At 45.2% G+C, this 23,896-nt stretch overlaps 1 protein-coding gene and 1 long non-coding RNA gene across 6 annotated transcripts in view; one reads left to right on the top strand and one right to left on the bottom strand.

Annotated features, from left to right (window-relative positions):
- The first annotated feature begins 2,348 nt into the window (after positions 1-2,348).
- Positions 2,349-23,896, top strand: part of Atp8a1 (ATPase, aminophospholipid transporter (APLT), class I, type 8A, member 1) — a 229,346-nt gene continuing 207,798 nt past the window's right edge. For 3 of the 5 annotated variants that reach the window (NM_001038999.2, NM_009727.3, NM_001284345.1), the window contains exon 1: positions 2,402-2,671. In NM_001038999.2, coding sequence (NP_001034088.1) covers positions 2,623-2,671 — 49 coding nt within the window. In that variant the 5' untranslated portion in view covers positions 2,402-2,622. Of the gene's footprint in view, positions 2,672-23,896 lie in introns of all 5 variants that reach the window. The other 2 variants (XM_006503703.4, XM_011240698.3) reach the window with 1 other exon arrangement.
- On the bottom strand, positions 16,419-19,258 carry Gm52816. The gene is made up of 2 exons (XR_003955933.1): positions 17,489-19,258; positions 16,419-17,394 (listed from the first exon to the last, which is right to left on the bottom strand). It is a non-coding gene; the product is annotated as a predicted gene, 52816 (long non-coding RNA).

Raw genomic sequence — 23,896 nt, 5'->3', positions numbered from 1 at the left:
ACTCGGGCCCAGGCCCTAACGTGAACTTAATGTATATTTTCTGCATAATGATAAAAAGTTATCCTTAAGGCGGCTGTCCTTAAATAGCCTGCTTCCTTCTTAGTCGGGTCAGCAGGCAAAGTAGTCACAGGACCTGAAAATGTTTAAATGGCTTGCTGACATCTGCATTCAACTGCAGATTCTGTAACAAGGTCATGTTGCTAGAACCAGAGTTTCCTGCCAGGGGCTGGCAGGATACACGTCTCACACAATGGAAGGTGAGATCTCTGAGCTCTGATACCAAGCTGATGCAGATTAGTGCACTTCTCAACCTCAATTACAGTGCTGAACCATGAAAATGGATGACTTTCTAACAACCGTGGGGGAGCAGATTTTCAGAAACCAAGGAGCTATGGTACTCCTGCCAATATGGATTCTGTGACAGGAGCATGTGGGAAAGAGCCAGGGGGAAGCCACAAGCTGCATCTTGCCATCTTGTCTGTATGAGAAACTGTTTTCATTTCCTATCTGAATGACCTAGGTTGTCAACTTGGCTGATGCACACATGTCAGGTGGCACTACAGAAAACAGGTACCATTGGAACTCACGTTAGATGGTTATTATAGTAAGCAGACGTGAATCTCACTGAAAGGCTCATAACAGTTACAGAAGGGATTGTTCATAAATCAAACAGATCATTTTTGGGTTCATAAAAATCTCATGTAAAATCTTAATCCGAAAACCACTCCCACTCCTACATTTGTTTGCTTACTTTTAAGCTGATTTTCCCTGCCCCTTGGTTCTTAGTCTTCCACTTGGTTTCAGACTCATTTATATCCATCAAGAGGAAGCCTGGTCCCCCCCCCCCCACACACACACACACACGAGATTATGGAGCCTAGGAGGAGTAAAAGCCGCCAGCGATGACAGTCTTGATAAGGCTGTATTCATTTTCTTTTTTTTTTCAAAGGACTACGGTTTTAAATTATGGCTATCGCTGGCACAGACACATTTACGTTTGAGTCTGCTCTAACCTAAGGAGATTCCAAGCACACTGGAAATAATATGTTTCCTTTGTTCTGATCCCAACCACTGAATAAGAGACAAGTGGAGAGGGTTCCTCATAAATATGTATTGACCGCCTGGGTATTAATGTGAGTGAGTGAGGTAGAACTCTGATTAGTGAATGAGATCTTCCGGGAAGTAGAGGAACTATCACGAATGGAGAGAAGATGCTATTAGCGGATTTTATTTATTTGTCTTTTTCCTTATGCTCGAGTTGCAGTCATATCTCTCTCTCTCTCTCTCTCTCTCTCTCTCTCTCTCTCTCTCTCTCTCTCTCGTTCACCCTCTACCCATCTCTCCTTTCTGGATCTCAAAGGAATACTAATAAAAAGCCTTGCTACAGGCTCTTTCCGCTAGGTGCCCAGAAGAACAGTACACGAAGCCAGTACCTTTTACCTTTATTCCTTTCTTACCCTGCTCAGGAGCTTGCTAGACACAAAGCTCCCCTCATCCTATCTCGAGGCTGAAATCGGGAACAAATTAAAAATACTGCATTTGTTTCGACTTGTTAGATTGGATTTTACTACACAAAATAAAAGGCACTGAGGTCGTGCTGGTCTCTAGGACATAACGACTTGTAATTAACATCTTTATGGATTTTATACCGACGCCCCACTAGGCTTTGAGGATAAACTACTGCATCGAACTTTCTGGAGCAGAAACCACAAACAGCATAATTTTTGCTTGGTTAACCACGTGGTCAACAGTTGGTTTGGTTGCAGTTTCAGAGCCTTAACAGGTTGCAGAGGACGAACTGGTGGGAAGTACGGGCTCACACACCCACGCAGGTTGTGTGGCTGGAAGCCTTAAAACGACAAGAGGAACCGTTCCAGTGGCTTCAGGTCTCACAGCCTGCTACTACAGAGGGTTCACGTTCATCTCAGGCCAGGAGTCAGGCTGGGTGTTGAGATAGGCTAGGATTCCACTCAGAGGGCGAATGCAGGGTCCCCCCACATCAGCAGAGACGTCACCCACAGAGTCTCAGAGGCTTAGACTCAAGCTGCCCACACCGAACCCAACACCCTGGCGCTGAGGACGGTCGGTTCTATCGCATTGTAGAGCCAGAAGGTGGCTGTAGGGGATGCCAGAGCTTTCAGAGCTAAAGAAGCTCTTCCTCTTTTATTAAGGCTTGGGACACTTGTACTGGCCTCAAGGAGGGCCGAGGTGGGCCGAGAAGCCGAGAATGCTAGATCGAAGTCCCCTCCCCGCGGATGGTACGGTCCGAACTGGGCGGGACCTGGAGGCTCGGCGGCCCTGTCCCCGCCCCACTCCAGGAGGCCAGCGAGTGAGCGCGCGCCCCGCAGACCCCGCCCCCGGCGCCGTCCCCGGCTCCGCCCCTCGAGCCCGCTCCTCTGCCACTGCGGGGAGACCTAGGCGGCTCTGCGGACGCAGCTCCTTCGCCGCCTTCCCCCTCCCGTCCAGTGCCCAGGCGGCTCCTGGCGGCGACGCTGCCCTGGGTGGGAGGCGCGGCCCCGCGGCAGCTGAGCCCTCTGCGCGGCGCAGCCAGCTCTCCCGCCCGCGCGGCGCCGTGACAGGTGCAGGGTCCCCGCCCGAGACCCACCTGCAGGGGCTGTCGAGATGCCGACCATGCGGAGGACAGTGTCGGAGATCCGCTCGCGCGCGGAAGGTGAGTGACCGCCGCAGCAGGAGGCTGTGCGCCCAGAGTGCGTGGGGGCAGGTGCTAGCAGCCTGGGGTCTGACGTGAGTGTGTGTGTGTGTGTGTGTGTGTGTGTGTGGCCGGGAAGAGACACCTCATCCCATCTACACCCCCTCCTCCTTTTCCCAGTAGTCTGGTTGTCGCCCCTGATCGCCAGTGAACCCTTCCGCCAGCTCTGCCTTCAGCGCACTAGCAAATGCTTTCCAGGATCCAAAACCTCGGAATTTATGCGCTGGCGGGAGCCCCAAGGTTTCCTTTACACCGCAACGCGACTGTTCAGTCCTTGTCTCCCAGAGCACTCGCCCGGCTCTCCTCCTTCGCCAACAGCGCACAATCTTTGCAATCTGCCTGTTCCCAGTGAGTTTACCCGTGCCCATGAATAGATCCCTCCAACCTACTATCTCCAGCGCCCACCATTGTGTTGCCCCCACATCACAGCTTCCCGAAGAGCGGGTTTGCCATTCCCAGGCGTCGCAGATTCTTTGATCCACTGTTCCCAGCATCTCTAGGCTGGAAGAGCCTTAATTGGGTTTGGGTGCTCAGTGGATACCAGGCTGCGTTCCAGTCTCTGCACTTCTGCCCCCTGTGGCTCACCGGGCTCTAGTTTGAGGTTTCATTTTTGTTTTTCATTTTTGCTTGAAGCCTGCACTTCGGCCGACTGAACTGACTTGAGTAAGGTGCATGCTGCTTTTGTTGCTCCACCCAGGGCCAGCTGTTGAGTGGTTCCACTTGTAGGAAGTGTGCAACAGATGCCCTAGGTTATGGGCTAGGACGCTTTGGCAAAGACTGAGATGGTGCTGTGCACCCTGATTGAGGAGCCCTTCTCCTCCTGTCTGGCGTGTGGCAGGCTTTCAATAAACACCTCTTGGTTTTACTAGGACAAAAAGGAAACGGTATACTTTTATTTTCTTTCTTTTGTTTGTCTGTTTTTCCATTCCAGTAACTCTGCCCTTCAACGTTGTGGAATGGCACTATTTTGAGAAATAATCTATCTTGTTACCGTCACTGATTCTCATCCCTGCCCCCATCTTGACCGTGAGATAGATGATAACGGGGTGGTGGAGGTGGAGTAGAAGCAAGGAGAATAGGATTTCTGGGGGCGGGAGTAGTAAGAGCTGTAAGGACCTCATGTGAAAAATAGGAATTCCGGGCTCTAATATGTAGGCAAGAGACAAGGGAATCAAAACTGACCTGCATCTTAAGAATTTAGTATATAAGCGTATTTTTTTTTCAATTTCGAGGAAAATGAATGAATGCACTAACCACAGTCTGAATGATAGAAGCAACAAAGTTAGGATAACTGGTGTTAAAATATTATTTATCACGCCAGTTGATGTTTTTAAATACTAGCAACCAGCAGGTCATATATTAAGGGGGAGGGAGGGAAGAGAAAGAAATCTAAAGGCAAGGTAAAGCTGCTGTCACTTTGACAGAATATACAGTAGCATGGAGAGGCAGCGGTAGGCACCTCCTGTGTTCAGAGCGCTTTCACAACAATTGCCTTATGGGGCTCTTGCACCACTTCTGGAGGCTGTTGAAAGTGGAGGAGGATGGCTGAGGAGACCTGGCTCAGAATGGCTCAATGAGTTGATCAAAGGGAAACAGCTAGTTCAGTGATATACTGTATCAGGGGCTCAGAAAGAAAACAAGCGCTCCTGCTGCTGAGTCTGTGCAGCCCTGAGTATCCATCGGTGTCAGGGTCCTCCTGCTGCCTCCGCCTCCGGAATGACCCTTCTTCCGGATTGGTTGATTTCACTTTAATATGAGCCAGCAGATAATATCTCTGGGACTGGGGGCTGGGAGGGAGGAGGAGGGGCGTGGCCTGTTGATTGGCCTTCCACAGGTTCCTCTCAGAGGGAACAATCTCCTTTGACAGCTCTTTCTTGCTAGATAAGGCCTTATTCTAAACTGCACTCACCCTGGCCTCCATTAGAACAGGATGGGCGCCTGACACAAAGGCAGCCAACCCCAATCGAGTCACAAGTTTGTAACCTTGGGGATTTGTAAAATAAATAAATAAATAAATAAATAATTTCCCATGCTACTATATCACTACTGGGGAACTTAAAGTTAGAGGAAGAATGAAAATCGAAGCCAAAGGGGGCAGAATTGAAGGGGGCTAGTAGGAGAGAAAATGGATGACTGTAGTATGCCCTGAAAGTAATACCAAATTAGGCAGCAGGAACTGGGTAAAGAGCCTCAGTGGAAGAGATCTAGTATGGAGGCCTGACCTTAGGCCCCCTGCCCTAGTTTGCTATTCAGAAGTCTATGCAGGGTTAAGGCATTCCTCCTCATTTGAAGCGACTTGTGTGGATTTCTGTTCCCCCAGTCTAGATTGGCCCGACGCACAGCTACTGTGCACTTGAAAGTTGTTTACAGCCAAGGTGTAAAGAAAAGGCTTAAATAAAGTGGGCAGCAGATCCTCTTAGTGGGTAGGTTGTTAACTGAACACAGGACTTGCTGTGGGTGGCACACATGCTATGGAAGTGTAGGACTTCGGTCTTTGCTTAATAATGAGCCAGTGAGTAGGTAGGACTGACTGCAGAGCCCACTTGTAGTGCCAGCTTCAGGTGTGGAGGATCAGAAGGGGATCGTGTTAAATGTGGATCCTGATTAAGGAGGTCCAGGTGCTAGAACAGTCACACTTAGGACAGGTTCAAAGGTCATGCTGCTAGCTGCAGATAGCAGGCTCTTCAAGGACATTGCCATCTGTTTCAGAGCTGGAAAGTGGTGAAGGTAATCATAATGGCTTGAAGGAAATGGTTAAAAATGAGCAAGGCTTACATGAGACTTCAGGAATGTGGCTACGGGCTGAGGGAAACCCCGGAAGGAGGAGGGGGTAGGTTTGGACAGGTGGAGTCCTGCTGGATCAGAGCACTGTCAATGCCAAGTGAGTCACTCGGATACACAGCTGATGAGTATTTGGAAAAGGTCTTAGATTTTGCCTAATCTAATTCCTCACTGAAGCATGCTACTGATATACAGTCACTGCCAGCCTCCACAGCCACTGTGGAGCCAAATCCTTGTAACAAAGTGGCACCCCAAACGAACCATGTCAGGTCAGACAAGAAGCATGGGGAAGGGTTCTGCTGGTCAGGCGCTGTGGCTGATGGGTCATGGAGTAGTGCAGAGAAAATGGGGACGGAGAACCAGAGAGAGTTTGGAGTAGTTTACATGGGCATTCTTCGGCACATATCTGTCCAGTTCCTGTAAGAGCCCACCTAGGTGTGAGGGGTACCTCAGTGTGCACATCGCTATGAAGAAGGAACAAAGCAAAACCCGTCAGATTGTTGAGTTTTGTTATTTGATAAAAGTTGTTGGAAAAACAGCCAAGGCCAGATGTGTAAAGTGGGTGAATAGACCTGAGGATGAAGGAGGCTGGGTGGGCTCGCCTTCCTAATTTGCTGTAGACCTGGGGAGAGAGTGTTGCAGGTAGAGGGACAGCCAGGGCAGAAGCCTCAGGGCAGGGGAGTCTGGGGTGTCACAGGTACACAAAGGTTGAACTCTATAGGGAGTGAAGGGCAAGAGCCAGACAGCAGACACACACACACACACACACACACACACTCACTCTCTACTTTGTTTTTGAAGAGAGGGTTCTCGATCAATAGCTTTTGTTGTTGTTTTTTATTTTCACTTTACGAAATGAGATCCCAGTGCCTGAAAACGAAGCTTCTTAGGTGGTGCCCTGAAGAAACTGTGGGTGTGGACCCACCCAGGTGCCTCCTGGGGTTCTGGTTCTGAAGTGCATTCTGAGGAATTCTTCCTTACCGTCTCGAACCTGACAGTGGGGAGGACTCTACCAAACCAGTCAAAGAGGCTCAGTACAAGAAGAGAATACTTCAAACTTGATAGTTATAACACAGCCAAGTTGGTCATGTTTGCTGGGTGTGATTGTTCACACCTGTAATCTAAACACTTGGGAGGCCAAAGCAAGAGGATTGCTGTATATTGAAGGTCAGCCTGGGCTAGCTAGGTCTAGACTAGATTTAAAAAAAAAAAAAAAAAAAAAGGAACACACGGAAAATTGACATGTTTTTAAGATTCTTGGAAATAATGAAGTTAGGTACAGGGAAACAATTGAACTTGGGAAGCTTCAGTTCAGAAATAATACTGAGCACTCACAGATACATTCCCAGAAAGCACGGATAGATGGATAGAACAGAAGGCTACATCCAGAGAACAAGGATAGATAGAACAGAAGGCTACATCCAGAGAGCAAGGATAGATAGAACAGAAGGCTACATACTTCAGGCTTCTTTCCTGCTATTCCAGCGTCTGAACACAGTGGTCATAATCACAGACTGAAATACCCATTGCTCACCTAGAATACTGTCTTGCTCTCTCAAAAGCTAGTGTAGAAGTAGCCAGTCAAGGTCAGCCACGCCTGCCACACCAAGTCCCAAGAGATGTTGGCTCCCTGGGCTTTTCTGCTCTCCCGGCCTGCACACAGGCCGCTCATAAAGTCCACAGCATGGTTGCTGGGTCTCAGCTAACCTATAGGAGTTCCGTGCCAAGTAAACTATGGAAGGGGAATAAAGGATTTTCCTGCAAGTGACACACAGTGACCAACGCCTCATTTGCATTCACTCCCATCTGCTGGAGAAGCTGGGGAGTGGAGGTTTCCAGCTGAGCACATTACTCAGTGTGGCGTTCCTAACAAGAAAGGGAGAGGACTACTGGGCAAACAACAGGCCCAGTCATACGCAGGGGCCCCAGACTGCCAAAGGTTCTTGCCTGAAGGAAGCAGGGAGTTTTAGAGCCTATAGTTTACAAAATACTCAGCCTCCCTGGCTGCTCAAAACTGAGGACATAAACTTTAAAGCAACCAAGAGCAGACGGCCCCATGCCTTCTATTATTTTCTGTTGAGTGTTATAACGCAGAAGTGTTAAGCTAGTCTAGTCGTGACTAAGAAAAGCATGCTATGCTTAGACACCTCTAAGCTTTCATTTCCCTCTTAGCAAATGGCAATTTAAAATGTTTGTGATGATAGAGAATACCATGTTCAGTTTACAAAAGGAACAATGTAAGGACTTGTAAAGGACAAATTTTTAGGAGGCCCTTTCAGTTGTCTAGAGCAAACATGACTAAATGGCCTTGTTCCTTTGGCCACTCTGTGTTGTGCGTCCGCTGCCTGTCAGCCAATTGGGAGCCAGGAAAAGGGTGAATGAAAGAATCCTGGGTGTGGGGTCTCTGGTTTATAACCAGAAGTCAGCATGCTGATCGGATCTCTGTGTGTCATTCCTGTTAGTGCGACTCTGAAGGTCTAAGTGCAATACACTGAATTTGGTTTTCTAATGTATAGCATAGAATCCACCGCACATTCTGTCATTCCGCGGTCACTGAGACTTGATGTAGGTCCCTGGTTAATGGCCCAGGCTGAGGAGACTCCCGAAAGGCTGTCGGGAGCTTGCTGTGTGCATCTCTGCTGAGGATAAATGTCATTGTGGGGATGCCCTTGGCTTTAGTTTTCATTCTTTGCTTCCTAACAAATGGATCTTTCTGTGTCCTTATCCTCTGGCTAGTAAGCTCCCCAAGGGCAGGGACTTCACACATAGATACAAAATGACCCTGCCCCCAGGTCATTGCAATTAGTAAATAAAGATGCCAACAGCTAATAGCTGGGCCGAAGAGACATAGGCAGGATTTAGGTTTCTCTAGGCGGGATTTAGGTTTCTAGGTCTTGGGGTGGGAGAAAGAAAGAAGGGGAACTTTAAGGAAGAGAGAAGGAGAGGCCACCAGGAGATAGCTGAGGAATAAAAATACAAATGGGCAGGGAGGGCTGCCCATTTGGAGTTAAGAGTAGCCTAGATGAAACACTGTAAATTGTAAATAACAACTCAGTGTTACCAATAGGAAAATAGATTCTAACAGCATGGAGGGCAGGCAGCTGCCCAGCTTTGGGCTGCCGAAGACATATTGTAAATATAAAGGCTGTGTGTGTGTGTGTGTGTGTGTGTGTGTCTTTCATTCAAGAACTCAATAACCTAAGGCAGGATAGAAACCCCAGGCCAGGATTTTAATAATTTCTATTACACTTTTGTCTGTTTTGTTCACTGATAAATATATCTATCACCCAAGACAGGAGGGCACTGATAGACCAAAACAGCAGTTCCACGCAGCCAGTTTGTTAGGCGTAATTACAGGACCATGAGTGACACCAAACAGACATGTCTTAGACGTCTCCCCTGAGCCATGAGCGATGACTTTCTCATAGTGGCATAGGAATGCCCCATTCAGTTTACCTTCTACCATACATAAACTCCACAGCCGGAGAACACATGCAACTAGAACAGAGTTTGCCCAAGGAAGTAATTCCAAATAATTGTTTGGCTAGCCCATGTTGTGTATCCCTTGTGTGCCAGCTACTTGGGAGCTGGAACCCAAAGGATGGTGAATGAAAGAAACTTGAAATGTGTTCCGGAAGCAGTGAAAGAATGGCCACATTCCGGGCCCATATTTGTTGAATACAGGACTGCTGTTAATTTTAGTAGAGTTTTGGCATTTTGGTTAGCCTACAGTTTACTAAGGAGTTTTCTCTGGGTTTATATTTAGGCTACTTGAGATTTGTGTGTGTGTGTGTGTTTCATTTTGTAAAACAACTTTTGAATGAGCATCTTTACAGACCTTTGTAGTCCTTTTTGAATTATTTCCTTGGGCAAAATCTCTAGAATTGGAATTTCTAGGTCCAAACTCTATATGTTTTTTTTTTTTAATAATTTTGATACATTTTTCAGATTTGCTGGAAGGATTATTTTACTTTAGACCTCCACTGGAAATAATTGGAAGCGCCCATGTCCCTGGCTCTTCTCATTGGTCTGCAGTGGGTTGGTTGGTTGGTTTGTTATTCTGATAAGTATATAGCCCAGGAGGTTACCTCTGTACACCTAGTCATTACTTACTTACCAGGTACATTTTTGGATAAGTTTAGTGTTAGGCTTGTTTTTGAATTATTTACTCATGTTCCTATACAACATTTATTTTATATAGCAGTTACACAAAATAAAGAGCTCTGTTGTGGCATCTTCCTGTTGGCAAAGGTCTGGCACAGATCCCCTTTGCCGCCTCTTACTGCCTTCTCTTCTTCCCCTCCCTGCCGCCTTCATCCCTCCCCTAATCACCTTCTTAGCCTGACACCTTCCTCCCCTTAGAGTCTACAAGTCCAAGAAAACGTGATAGTTGAACTTCCTGTAGGCTGAAGATTTGAACTCCTTCCTGATTGTGTTAGCTTTGTACTATTTTAGCATCTATACAAGCTAATCTTGAATGTGCTGTGTGTGTCCAGGTGGGGGCCAGAGGACGATTTCAGATATTATACCTCAGGAGTCACCCACTCTTTGATGTTTTGAGACAGGTTCTCCTGGAATGGTCTGGAATTCTCCAAGGAAGCTAGGTCCTCTGGCTGGTGAGCTGCAGGGCTCTGCCTATGTATTACACGTGTGCACCACCAACCCAGCCTGGCCTTTTTCTCGTGGGTTCTAGGATCAAACTCTGGTTCCTATACTTGCAAGTCAAGCATTTTATTGACTGAACCAGCTCCCTCGCCCACAAGTTACCTTTCAAGAAGTATTATCTTTTAGAATTTTTCCCTTAAAGTTTCTCCTTTAATATCACGTTTCATTTCAAGATGACAAGTCTTTACTTAGACTTTTTTTTTCATCCAGTATTTCTAGATTTCATTTTATATGATGGAATTTCTAAATCCTAGGGTTTTCACATTCATATGAGAAGTCAGGCCATGATCTGATTTTTTTTTCCCCAATTGCTTCTCTTCATTCTGTATAATAGTCAAATATTTGATAGCCCAATTTTCCTACTGTGGTTTGAGATGCTTCTTCACCTACCTCCGTTTTTCTGGAGTTGATTTCTTTCTTCCTCCCTTACATCCCTGGCTGGTTCATTTTCTGTCGACATGCTCTAGGGTCACCGGGAAAGAAGGAACCTCAGTTGAGAAATGTCTGCACGTTTACCAGTAGACAAATCCATGGGCATTTTCTTGATTAACGATTGGTGGGAGGGGACCAGCCGCCTGTAAGTGGTGCCATCCCTGGGCAGCCATTCTAGGTTGTATTATAAAGCATCAAGAGCAAGCCACCAAGCAGTGTTCCTCCATCTTTTCTGGTCGGTCCCTGCCTCCAGTTCCCTGCTGGAGCTCCTGCCCTGGCTTTGCTTGATGATGACCTCTAACCTGTAAGCCACACACACAACTTCCTGTCCAAGCTTGTTTTGGGCATGGTGTTTATCACAGCAATAGACAGTAAACTAAAGCAGTCCCCACTACTCTATTTTACTCTGTCTGTTTTATTCCGTGACATCAAATTCCTTTATAGCAACTTCATAAAAGCAGGTTCTTCTGTCTTACTCTTTCTGATCTTTCTTGTAACCGTTTTTTTTTTCTTTCTGTTTTTATGTTTATTTGCGCACCTAAATTTTGAATGTATTAGTCAAGCTAAAAAAATAGGCTGAGGTGTATTTACTGGTATTGCATTAAAGGTATAGTTTCAAATTGATAAGATAACATACTTATTATTCTAGGCTGTGTATACCCAGTTTCTCTATATTCATTGGATTTTTTTTTTCTTTCATGTGCTGGGGAACATGTTCTTAGCAAACTCTACTTATTCTAATAAACTATACAAGTGCATTTGTAGTGTATTGTTTGAAGACATTGTGATTGGGATTTAAAACAAACAAAACAAAACTCTGTGTTCTTTGTAACTGTTAGGACCTACCTGTAAAGTGAGAGCTACTGACTTAAAGACCAACTGTCAGTTAAACCTTCTACTTATTCTAATTCAAGTGTAAGACAAATATTTGGTGTTAAATGGAAATTGATTTGGAATATAAAGTTAACATTCATAAACCTAAAAAATTTTAAAGGAATAAATTAATTTTAATGATATAGACAACAAACAAAAGGCATCTTGCTTACCACCTTGTTCATTTTTATTTCGTTGATAACGTGCATGTGAAACAAATGTAACTGCTGACCTCATGCTTTTCTGTAAGGCGCCTTTTCACCTTCACCCTTGTTGGTCCGAAGGATCGTAGAACTGGGTTTCATGCATTATTTACACCTCTAATTGACCTGGCAAAGAGAGGTGTTGGTGTTAAGTTAAACCTTTATTCATTATTTTGTGCACACTGCCTTTGAGGATGGCTGATCTTGAGCCTTCTGGAAGCAAGTGTAATGGTATCAGGTTAGTCAGGTGACAGAAAGTCCAGGCAGGCACTGCTCAGAAAGCCGAAGCCAGCCTGTGTTCTGGACCAGGGAACCAATTCAGTGGGTCAGACCTGCCTGGGTGGAGTCTCGGATTGGCTTTAATAAAGGGAGCACACTGAGGTGTACAGGGCCGAGTCCAGTGCTTTGTGTTGATTACAATCTGGAAGATTTGAGTGTGTAAACTAGCTTCAGCCTTGTCCAAACTCTGCTTCCCAAGGTAAAGTGAACTCGGTGTGAAAGAAGTTTCCTTCCAGCCTCTGCGGCCATCTTTTCTCCTCTTGACTCCTCCTTACTCTTGTGGAGATTTAGCTTAACTCCAGTCTTGATAATCTACAGAGCTCCGAATGGTTTTTGTTTGTTTGCTTTTCCTGCATCCTCTCCAACATTTGTTGCCAGGTTTCTTTAGGACAGCCACTCTGATCGAGAAGCGCAAATCAGTGCAGCCACTGTGAAGCAAATCAGTATGGAGGTTCCTCCAAAAAGAACTTCCATTTGACTCCTCTAGACCGCCCCTGGACAGATACCCAGAGGATTCCGCATTCTACCACAGAGACACTTTTACATTCTGCTGACATTCATGTTTTCTGCTGGTATGTTCATCTTGTCAAGGAGATGGAACCAGTCTAGAGGTCCATTGACAGATGAGTGGATAATGATATGACACATCTATACAATTGGAATATTATTCAGCAATAAAGAAAAATGAACTGCGGAATCAGCAAGAAAGTGGCTCCAGCTGAAAAGTATAATATTTAGAGAGGTTCCCTGTAACCAGAGACTTTTTACTCCTTTATGGCTCCCTGTTTCTACCACCCTTCTCCACCTTTATTCCTTCCAACCCCGGAACACTGGGTAGGAGGAAAAGAAGGCTGCAGGGGAAAGGAGCATTGATATGGATAGACTACGTCCTGATGATTAGGGGCATTGAGTTTCTTGGGGCATTTTGATCTCCATCATCAGGATATCTCCAGTAAGCAGCGAGCAGCAGGAGGAGCAGCAGCTGCTATAACTCTCCCGGGGATCCTGCGTTGATATAGCCTCACAAGAGTAGACCCCAGAATTCCAAACATCATACATACACTTGCAGAAACTGGCCACAGCTGGCAAAATCACACTGCGGCCAGATCACGAGGCAAATCATAGTCAGCTGCTATGGATGATCTGAAGCAGCCCCGGATCCCACACATGGGATTAAAACAAAAATATATTCCCATGACTTTTCTATACTTTTAAAGAAGCCAAAGTTCTAACCCAGAAACACGAGGTCTGTATGTGCTCTCTCATGTGTGGATCTCAGCTATACTGAAATCATATGTATACATACGAGCAAATTAAGCTTTAGAGAGGCGACTGGAGAGGGTAATCATTGGTGACGAGGAAGAATGGGGGTGGTATGCAGAAGGCCACATGGGACTGGAAAGAGGAAAAGAAACTGGGGCAGGGAGACTACCAGGGGGAGACAGAGGCAGCAGGAGTGTGGGAAAGTGGAAGGAGGCCCACAGGAATGCACGTTGAGAATTTTGAGATCATATGATTGTGTTATGAGATCATATGATTGTGTTATATGCTGCTTTTTGTTCCAGGGGGAGGTGTTTACAATCTGAAGTTTTCCCCATTTTTCTTTGGTTTAAAACTATTAAGTCATTCTAGTATAGTTATTTAATACCCCATTTTTCTTTGGTTTAAAACTATTAAGTCATTCTAGTATAGTTATTTAATATGTAAATGTCATTGATGTACATAAGGTACTTCTTAAAACATAAAAATATTTACACACACACACACACACACACACACACACACACAGTGCAAACACCTTGCCACCATTTTCCCAGCCCTCAGTGCCTGTAGCTGTGATTGTTGGTGTCCCAGGCACAGGCGCCCATTCCTCATCCAAGATGCTGGTCCCTAACCCAGCCCGGACCCCAGGCCTTTGCACGGACCCCAGGCCTTTGCACGTGTGGGTAATCCCAGGGCTGACCCACAGACCTACTGAGGCTTCTGAATAAGTGCATTTTCTCTACGGCTGCTCGTGGACATCTAAATATACTGACCTCAAGAGCAGAGTGTGAGTTCTGAGGGCATCTCCTGGATCTCTTCCACTCTCATGGTGCTGTCCAGTAGCTGGGCCCTGCTGACCCTTCGCAGTTCTCTAGTGTATCTTACTCTTTGTCTTTACCTCAGGCCATGCCCTATTTCTGATCAAAGAAATGAAATATCTCCATGTGCACATTTTATCCAGATCTTGTGTGTTGTGCTTTATTATGGATATTTTGGGTTCAGTCTGTCATTGGTACCAGAACTGTCATAAATGTCTCAGGCAAACTGTCCATTTTGCTAATTTTACTTAGGTTTACTGCTGTAGGCTGACATTCGAGAAAGGGCATGAGGAAACGACCTGCCATCTTTAGTGCAACGTTAGCCCACACTGAGCAGGGCAGTGGCAGCTTGTGTGTTTGAACTGGAGATTTTTGGTTTTGAGGACCACGTTATGTACCTCGGTGGTGTTCAGTGCCGGCTTCATGATCAAATTGGGAGCTTCTAAATAGTGCTGAGCTCTAAGCAAGCCGACCACGGATATAATGTGTGTCATCTCTTTGGTGACTGTGACGGGCAGCAGTGTCCTAGAGTACACTGCTGTAGATCCCCAAGTTTACCTCATGGCAGAAAAGATAAAGAATGGAGTGTGGGAGACCACAGGGGTTCCAGCTAAGAATCCAGGAGCACACGGGTGTGACTGGTACAGTTTTGAATCTTATCACACTGTTACCGAGTCGGTCTGATTTTACTCCTTTTAATTCCCCTGTACAGGAATGGTCAAGTCCCTGTGCTAACATTTAGCCATTAGGTTTGGAAGCTTTTCTTTCAAATTCTCAATGGATTGTTCAATATGATTAATATTCAATATTCAAAGTGCAGCGTGCTCACGGTTTATTTCTGGCTGTGTTCTGTCCATCGTGTGAACTCCTTGACTGTGTGTGGTGGCAGTATTCCTGTTTTCCTAACCTTCTCGTTCTTAACTATGTGAAGGTAATTGTTATGTCCATCCTATGTCTGAAGGACAGAGATGCAGCTAAAAGGGAGGGGAGGGGAGCTTAGCCACCTGGCAGAAAGGTCTTTGAAACATCTTTGGTGACCTTATTTCCAGTGACTATATTCTCAGATACTTTTGAGGACATTGATTCATCCCACTACGGTCTTACCAGGCTCCAGGTCACCGGGTTTCCAAGGAAGAGTCCTTATCTGCTGAGCCTCCTGATTGACCCTGTATGTTTTCTTTTTTGTATTTTGTTGTTTTTTTATCTTTTATTGGTACAATATTTTAGTTAATTCTTTGAAAGTTTCATGCAGTGTATGTTGATACCTACTCTCAGATCAACCCGTTCCTTCCTACTACACCCCTTCTCAAAGGAGAGACTATTTGGAAATGGTTGTCCTGGTCCCCTGGCTCTTGCAATCTTTCCACCTCGTCTTTCATAATGTTCCATGGGTCTTAAGTGTAAGGGTCGTATTGTAAATATGTTAACTGGGAACATGCACTCCAGGATGACTTAGCCTCTGCGTTTTGACCAGTTGTGGTGCCTTAGTTAGGGTTTTACTGCTGTGACAGACATCATGACAAGGCAACTCTTATAAGGACAACATTTAATTGGGACTGGCCTACAAGTTCAGAGGTTAGTCAATTATCATCAAAGTGGGAGCACAGCAGCTTCCAGGCAGGCATGGCGCAGGAGGAGCTGAGAGTTCTACATCTTCCAATGAAGGCTGCTGGATGAAGACTGGCTTCCAGGCAGCAAGGAGAAAGGTCTCCTTGCCCACCCATACAGTTCCTCCAACAAGGCCACACCCACTCCAAGGCCACACCCACTCCAACAAGGACACACCCCCTAATGGTGTCACTCCTTAGGTCAAGCATGTTCAAATATGGCTTTCGTAATGAGCTTCATTGACTGCAAAAAAGAAGTTTGTTTGTTTACTCGTTTGTTTGGTTTTGAGGAGGGCCGAGAACCGCACTTATCAGTAGGTATAAGAGTAAATCTGGAAAGCAGTGAGAGATAATACTGGTTTACAACAGTGTCAGTAGACTCTCCTCTAGGTCCCAAGGCCTCACAGCCATGGGAAGTTGGCTGAGTTTAGACTGCCAGGCATGGATTCCCTCTTACTAAGCTGCCCTTAGTTACAATTAGGTACCTCTTGGTTACTACCAAAGTATCCAAGCCATTAGTGCACCTTTCCTGCTATTTTGCCGTTCCGGTCCTTGTTTGTATATTCAGGCACCAGGACTAGATAGGGCTGTTGATTGATTTTCTCCCTTGACAGCCATGTGTGGCTCCTTCTGATACTACGAGAGCTAGTCGTTGGGGAGGAGGTCCAAGGACTGTCAGAGTGTCTTCAAGCGACAAGATCTTAACCTTTTTTTTAAGCCAATAGAAAAGTGAAAGTTCTAACCTTAAGACCAAGATAGGGACTATTCCTGTCTTTTTCTTCTTTAATCAGTAAAAAGAAAAATCATCACACAGGTTGACTTTTTGTTAACTACAACGTGAATCTAATTAGCAAAGGAAAAAAAAAAAACCCTCTTAATTTCCCCAGATGCCAAGTAGAATCTCCTCTGGTCTTAATAAGTCACTTTCCCCAAGGAACTTATTACTGGGGCTCGTGAAACACTCTCCTATATATTTGAATGTTGATTAATACTAAAGACCAGAGCTTTTACCCTGAGCTTAATAGTGGTCTTTATGTCAGGTATCTTTCTATATTGTCCAATTGGAAATGTCTTTTTAAAAACATTCACTGAAGCAAATGAATGATGGCCTCTTTTCTGTTTGGGCTTCTTGTGTGTTTTGTCTGTTCGCTGGCAGCTGTTGGTCATGGAAACCACAGACAATAGAGTGCATTTGTACTGTGATGCACCCCTGAGGCTCTCCTTCAGGTGGTACTCTCCTGTTTCTCTTTAGCATTTGAAAAAGATTTTTTAGTTAAAAGTTTTCCATACTCTCTATTTTGATCATATTCTTTCCTTTTACCCAGCCCCTCCCACATCCTTCGTACCAACCCATTTATCCAACTTCGTGGTCCTTCTCAAAGGAGGGGAGGAAGGGAGGGAGGGAGACAGGGAGGAAAGGAGGGAGGGAGGAAAAAAAAACCTAAACTAATAAAAAACAAACAAGCAAAAATCAGTCACTGGCATCTCAGCCCCACTCCAGGGCAGGCTCCATGCTCAGGTGTCCAACACCATACAGAGTGAGTTGAGATGGTGAGTTTACCATCTCACACTGGTGTCTTATAAAGAATTCCCTTGAAAGAAAATTAAACGAGGCACTTAGAATTAATTCCCTCCAAACCTGCCATGATAATGCTCTTGGCCCTTTTGAAAGCAGCGTGGCCTTGCACAAGTCCCTGTTAATTTCCTGCGAATACCAGTTTTCTTTGGCCACAGCTAATAACTGCCAGGAACACGTCTACCAGCTGAAAAGGGAGGAGAGAAAAGCCCAGTTGCGCGCTGGGATCATGGGAAGCGCCTGACATGCCCCTGGGGCCCCAACCCAGAGTCTTATTTCACCTTGGATTGAAACGGGAGATGGAAGTGACCTGGACTCCAGGGCTGTCCATAGAGATGGTGGTAAACGGGCATACTGAGGCTAAAGCTTGAAGGAGAGTCCAGCTGATTTGCGCTAGTAAAAATGTAGTGTCGAAAATTGGCGCACGCCTTTAATGCCAGCACTCCGGAGGCAGAGGCAGGCGGATTTCTGAGTTTGAGGCCAGCCTGGTCTACAAAGTGAGTTCCAGGACATCCAGGGCTATACAGTGAAACCCTGTCTGAAAAACAAAACAAAACAAAACAAAAAAAAAACCAAACCTCCAAGTTTGGAGACTGTGGCCAAATGGTGGCACCATTATTGAGCTAAACCTACTTGCCCCCCACCCCCCAGGAAGTGTGAGGGACTCCCGACATGCACTGCGTTCGAAGAATCATTCTGCACTAGGCAGCGTGTATTCATGGTGTGAGAAACTTTTGTTGCTTTAGCCCTCTCAGCTTCCTTGCTCTAGGCTGCTGGTTACCTCACATGTGTGTAGATATTGCTTTAATGTCCCCGAGCTCCATGCTGGGTCCTTGAAGTTGTGCAGCCCACCAGCTGTCATCCACACAGCCCAGTTGGATCTTCAGTGGAGGTTTCTGTCGCCTTTCCTAGCCACATCTTGACAAGCTAAAGGATGCTGGCGCTGCCCTACCTGGACCTGAGCATACAACCCTTAGATAACCCTTAGATCTCTGAGTTGCCTTACCTAACCAGTCTTGGGTTGTTTAATCCTGCCCACGTGATTACACAGAGGCATCCCAGTGCCACACCCAGTCTCCTGGTTAAGGTGGGGCAGGAGCTCTTTGATGCCTTTCCTAGCTTGGTTCAGTGCACTTGGGCTTTTTGCATGCCAGGAAGCTAGGCTACTTTTCATAAACGTGCACACACAGCCCTACAGCTTCCTCCTTGGTAAGGAGTGCAGGGGGAAAGCTGTTGTTCTGACACGCAGAGCATTTGTGGTGTGTACTGTACTGATAACCCACCCCATCACCATTATAGTTGGCAGCTAGGCTTCTAGTTTCTTCACTAGGTGGGGTGTGTGTGTGTGTGTGTGTGTGTGTGTGTGTGTGTGTGTGTTTTATGATTGCAGTATTGTTTTCAAAGACTCAAGGTAGGTTATTGATTCTTTATTGCAAAGGCACAACAGAGGTAAAAAGCAGGTGCCAGTCAAATTCCTGAGAATCATCCTGAGAATAATGTGACCCCAGATAATGTTACTTGGGAAGTTCTGTGGCTTGTATTCAAATGAGTATAGTCACCGCAGCCAATTATTCATCTGCCTGGTTTTCGTGTTGTAAAATGGTCAAGTGCCTTTAAAGAAGACATGACCACTGAGCCTCATAGTTGTTTATTAAGGTTTCTCCAGGATTTTCTAGGAGCTAACTCACTCCTTCAGAGCTGGAACTTGGTGGTATCTTCCTGAAAGTGCATTGCTCCTGGAGTCCCTGGAGCTAAGTACCATACAAGCATTCACGGTGGCTCATGGTTCTGTGTTCTAAGTGTTAATTTCCTTGCTGGGTCAGCACTGTACGACTGGTTCTCCCAGGACCTTATAAATTGTGGTTTTCTTTTATTTTTTTTAATTAAATTATGATGACATCAGACACACAAAATTAAAAGTAAAAAAGAAAAATAAATAATTATGTCATCCCCCTCCTCCATCCCAGCCCCTCCCATGTCTCTTTACTTCCTCTCAGATTCATGACTTCTTTTTCTTTAATTTTAGTGTTTCATATACAAATACACACACACACACAATTTGTGTATTCTGTAAGTATAATCAGCTTAACCCATTTAGTGCTGTCACGTGTATGTTTTAGAGCTGGCTAGTTGGTACTGGATCACCTTGTGGGGGGTTCATCCCTGGAGAAGAGCTCGTTTGTCCTCCCTCAGCAATAGTTCACTGCCCGTATCTCTTTATTTAGAGGGGAGGCCCTGTTAGATTTCACCCATCTACATTGGCATATCAGCTGGAGTTTTTGTTTTCAGGTCTCATTTAAGCAGCTGGATGACTGTATTGTTGATATTTCATAGGTGGAGATTTGTTGCCATATCTGAGCTGTGGGGTTGTCTTGTAGATGTATCCACAGGATATGAGCACCCCACAGGCAGTTATCCTCTGAGTTTTGACCAGTTGTAGCTTTCTGAAATGGTATCTGCTACAAAAGGAAGATTCTTTGATGAGGGGTAAGAACTATACTTAGCTATGTGTATTATATATATATATATACATATATACATATATATACATATATCTATACACAAACACACATACACACATATTATATATAATATATATTATGTATGTATATAATATATATGTATTATATATATATGTAATATATGTAAATGATGAGTTATTTCTGGGGCTGGGATAGACCTTCAAAGCCATTTCTTGCAACACAGATCTGATGATATTGAACATTAGCCATGATTTGGGGTCTCATTTCCAGCTTGAATCCCTTCCTCTCTGGGGAGGTACCACATCTCCTGAGACAGGTCACCCCATTCTCAGGCAGCTCTTTCTGCTGAGAAAACACAACAGTCAGTATGTTCTCTTCACATCTTGCTCTGCTGGTTGTCTCTCATGTTGTGTTTGCACAGTTGACTTTCTTAGGCCTCAGTATAGGACTTGACCTTATTTAATCTTGCACAACCTGGCATGACCTTCTGATTGTCTCATGCCCGGTGTGTCCTCATTCCACCATTTGAACTCAGGGGTTTAGCTGACTCATATACTAACTTATATACTCACTAACTTATATACTCACTAACTTATATACTCTGCCAGGGAAGCTTCTGGGTGGGAGGTGAACCTGTGGGGCAGGGTTAGGAACTCCATTGCTCTGTCCAGTTTTGCACTGGCTTTTATGTCTGTCTGTCTTTCCCATTTGCTATTCCATGCCTCTGGCATGTATGTTGGTCCAGTGTTCACTACTCCAATGCAGCGGTTCTCAACTGTGGGTCAAACAAATCTTTCACAGAGGTGGCCAGCCACCATCAGGGAATACAGATATTTACGTTATGATTCATAATAGTAGCAAAATCATAGTTAGGAAGTAGCAACAAAAGTAATTTTATGATTGCAGGATAGTACGTGAGGAGCTGTATTGGAGGGTGGCAGCATTAGGGAGGTTGGGGACCATTGCTGCAATGAAACATCTGAAGCCAGGTAACAGCTTTATAAAGGAGGATGGTCTATTTTCCCTCCCAGTTCTTGAGGTTCAAGGCCAAGAGTCCATTGACAAATGGTATGGCTTTCTTGATTACAGAGTGTTCCGGTGGTGTGCCAAGAGATAGGGAAGGGGTAAGAGAGACAGAGACAAGGAGAGACAGAGAAGACAGAGGCACACAAGAGAGACAGACACACACATACACAGAGAGAGACAGAGATAGGGAGATACAGAGAGAGAGACAGACAGACAGAGAAGACAGAGTTAGACAGACAGACCTAGAGACAGAGAAGACAGAGGCACACAAGAGACAGACAGACAGATGCACTCACACATGAGAGAGAGAGAGAGAGAGAGAGAGAGAGAGAGAGAGAGAGAGAGAGAGAGAGAGATGGTATCTCTCTTTCAGTTGTGAAATTCAGCCATGGGGTTGCACTCAGACCTCACCTACTCCTGATGAATCCCAAGGGCTCGCTCGAAATTGTTTCTCTTCTCTTAATGTCTCACAGTGGGAATTAGATTTCAACACATGAGTCACTGTGGGACACACTTGAGCCATATACAAGCCATGCTTGTGTCACCCTGGAGCCCACATCTCTGTGGTGCTGAGTTAGCTGACCTAACTGCTGAATTGCAAGTCCATGTTCCCAGAAGAGGCCTGGCTCTTCTGTGCAAATTGCCTTGATCCTGATACCTAGGGTTAGGCACTAGACCAGGGAAGGAAAGGAAGCAGAAATTAAGTGCAGCCCATGCTTGGGCCTTTCAGTAGGTTTCGCCTGCTTGTGGATCTGCATGGATACACAGCTATGGGTTGTAATGGGATGCTGGTTTGTCTATCCCATCCCCTTCCCCAGGCTTCACACGTGATAAACCAACCACTGAGCCACATTATATCCATAGCCACCACATGTTATTTAGTATTTGTAATAAAGAATTGAAAGGCTGGGTGTTGTGATATTCACCTTTAATCCCAGCATTCAGGAAGCAGAGGCAGGCAGAGCTCTATGAAGTCAACAGCTTGGTCTCTACTTAGTGAGCTCCAGGCCAGCCAAGGCTACATAGTGAGACCCTGTCTCCAAAGAGATTGGGGAGGGCGGAAGAAAGGAAGGGAGGGAGGGAGGGACAGAGGGACGGAGGGTGGGAGGGAGGGAGGGAGGGAGGGAGAGAAGGAGGGAGGTTGGGAGGGAGGGAGGAGGAAAGGAAAGGAAAGGAAAGGAAAGGAAAGGAAAGGAAAGGAAAGGAAAGGAAAAAAGTAAAAGCAGACAATTTGTTTATGGAAGTTTACTGGTTTCTGATCATTAAACGATCCCTTAATCATTTCTTTGTATGAGGTTTTTGACAGATATTGGCCTCTAAATCATGGCACAATAGCAGTATTGTTCAGGCTTAGGTGATATAAAGAAGACTTTGTAAAATGGCACACCTTTTAATATATTCTGTGTTTCTGTATATATTGAAATAGCTCCTTCAAAGTAATTAAATCCTACTCAGTCTTACCTGAATTCTCAGTGTGCATAGATGTTCTTTTTAACTTCCAAATTTTTCATGTTTAAACCATTTCTATAAGTCCTTTGCAACTATGAGCTTTGATCTGTGAGACTAGAAAGCACATATGTTGACTTACAGTGTCCTGTAATGTATGTAATCTGGCTGTTTTGGATGTGGGGGTGGGTGGGGCAGTGGATTTTGTTTGTTTGGGGTTTTTTTGTTTGGTTGTTTTTGTCTTTTCATTTTTGAATCTTCTGTTGAGGTCCATGGCTCTCTGTTATGACGCTCCACTTAACCACCATTCAGGCTCTCATAATTCGAGAGAGAGAGAGAGAGAGAGAGAGAGAGAGAGAGAGAGAGAGAGAGAGAGAAAGTGTGTGCATATGTGTATGTGAGTATGTGTGTGTTGCTATTATAAGATACAAAGTCTTAAAGATATTATTTTATTACCTTAAAATAATAAAGCAAAGCTCTCCACTTCCCCTTCGCTTTAGTTTTCGATGCTGCAGCTTGACAGACAATGAAGTGACGTAGGAGTTGCTAAGTTCTGCTTTTGTTACCTGTTAACTCCACACAACTATTTTGGGCCACAGGCCTGTCTCATCAAATTCTTGCATCCCAAATGAAGGGGGAAAGCATTCTGGTGGGCTCTTAAGATTTTAAGAAATGCCTTCACTCTATTCTTGTGTGCCTGTGCATGCATTACACTCTGGAATACATAAGCCTGTGTCCTGCCTTTCTGGGTCTCCTGTCACTCATTCTAGGATTTTATGTCCAATGTCAGTGGAGTCTAAATACTCCATTTTCTTCTCTCTTCAGGGAGCCTAACAGTTAGTCCGCATGTTGTCTTAGCCAATCAGGAGTCTCCCCTTTGGGGGTCTTCCTGATAACATGAAGTGTAAGAGATATGTCTGACTTGATCATCAAGGCTCCTAACCCTTTGCATCTTCTAGTGCATCCTTTGTGCCTTTCCCTTTTCTGCCATTGAGAGTCCAGTCTGTAGGCACAGCTCATTCAGCGTCTTCTGTCCAAGGCCTTCTTAGGGCAGAGCTTGAGGCTTAGGCAAGCTGCCGATACTTTAACTGAGGGCCCCTGACTGGAGATGGAGACGTCCTAGATGTCTCGCTGTGGAAACCCCCTCGGTGCTAGTCAGTCTGCTTGGTGGCACATGCTTTTGTTCTTTCTTCTCTCAGACCACGTGGCCTATGGGGTGTTTCTAGGTGATGCCATCAGATCCCCCTCCCTCGTTCATTACATTTCCTGAGTTTCCACCTGAGCATGGATGTTAACGTTGTTGGGAAATGCTTTACTGCCACTTCCTAGTAACCCAAGCTGCCCAACATGATTATTTTTCTAGGATGATACCCAAATCTGGCTGCCACCGATTCAGAACTTACTCCAAGTGAAGCCCAACACTAGGCAGGCCATAGATCTCGGTGGAGTCCTGCTTATGGATAGTGTTTTCTTCTGAACATAGCGGAGTTCTTCTTAGTATTCCCCACGCAGGATTCATAGTACTTTTAGAGCTTGTCACAGCTCAGTGTGACTTCAGGAGGTGTCCACGTATTATTTTCTTCCTGTTGTAGACAAATGGTGTTGCTGTGTGCTCACACTTGTCTCTTTTTAAATTTGTTCTTCCAGAGGTAATAGAAAAATACTATTTACTGTGTATAGTAAAAGTAGGTCTTCATAAGAGAGTATGCTAGTGGCTATCATGGCAGGGGGCAA

The sequence above is a fragment of the Mus musculus genome, chromosome 5, assembly GCF_000001635.26.
Source record: "Mus musculus strain C57BL/6J chromosome 5, GRCm38.p6 C57BL/6J".
NCBI lineage: Eukaryota > Metazoa > Chordata > Mammalia > Rodentia > Muridae > Mus > Mus musculus.
The sequence above is the reverse complement of the archived record's forward strand: the minus strand, read 5'-3'. Positions and strand labels throughout refer to the sequence as shown.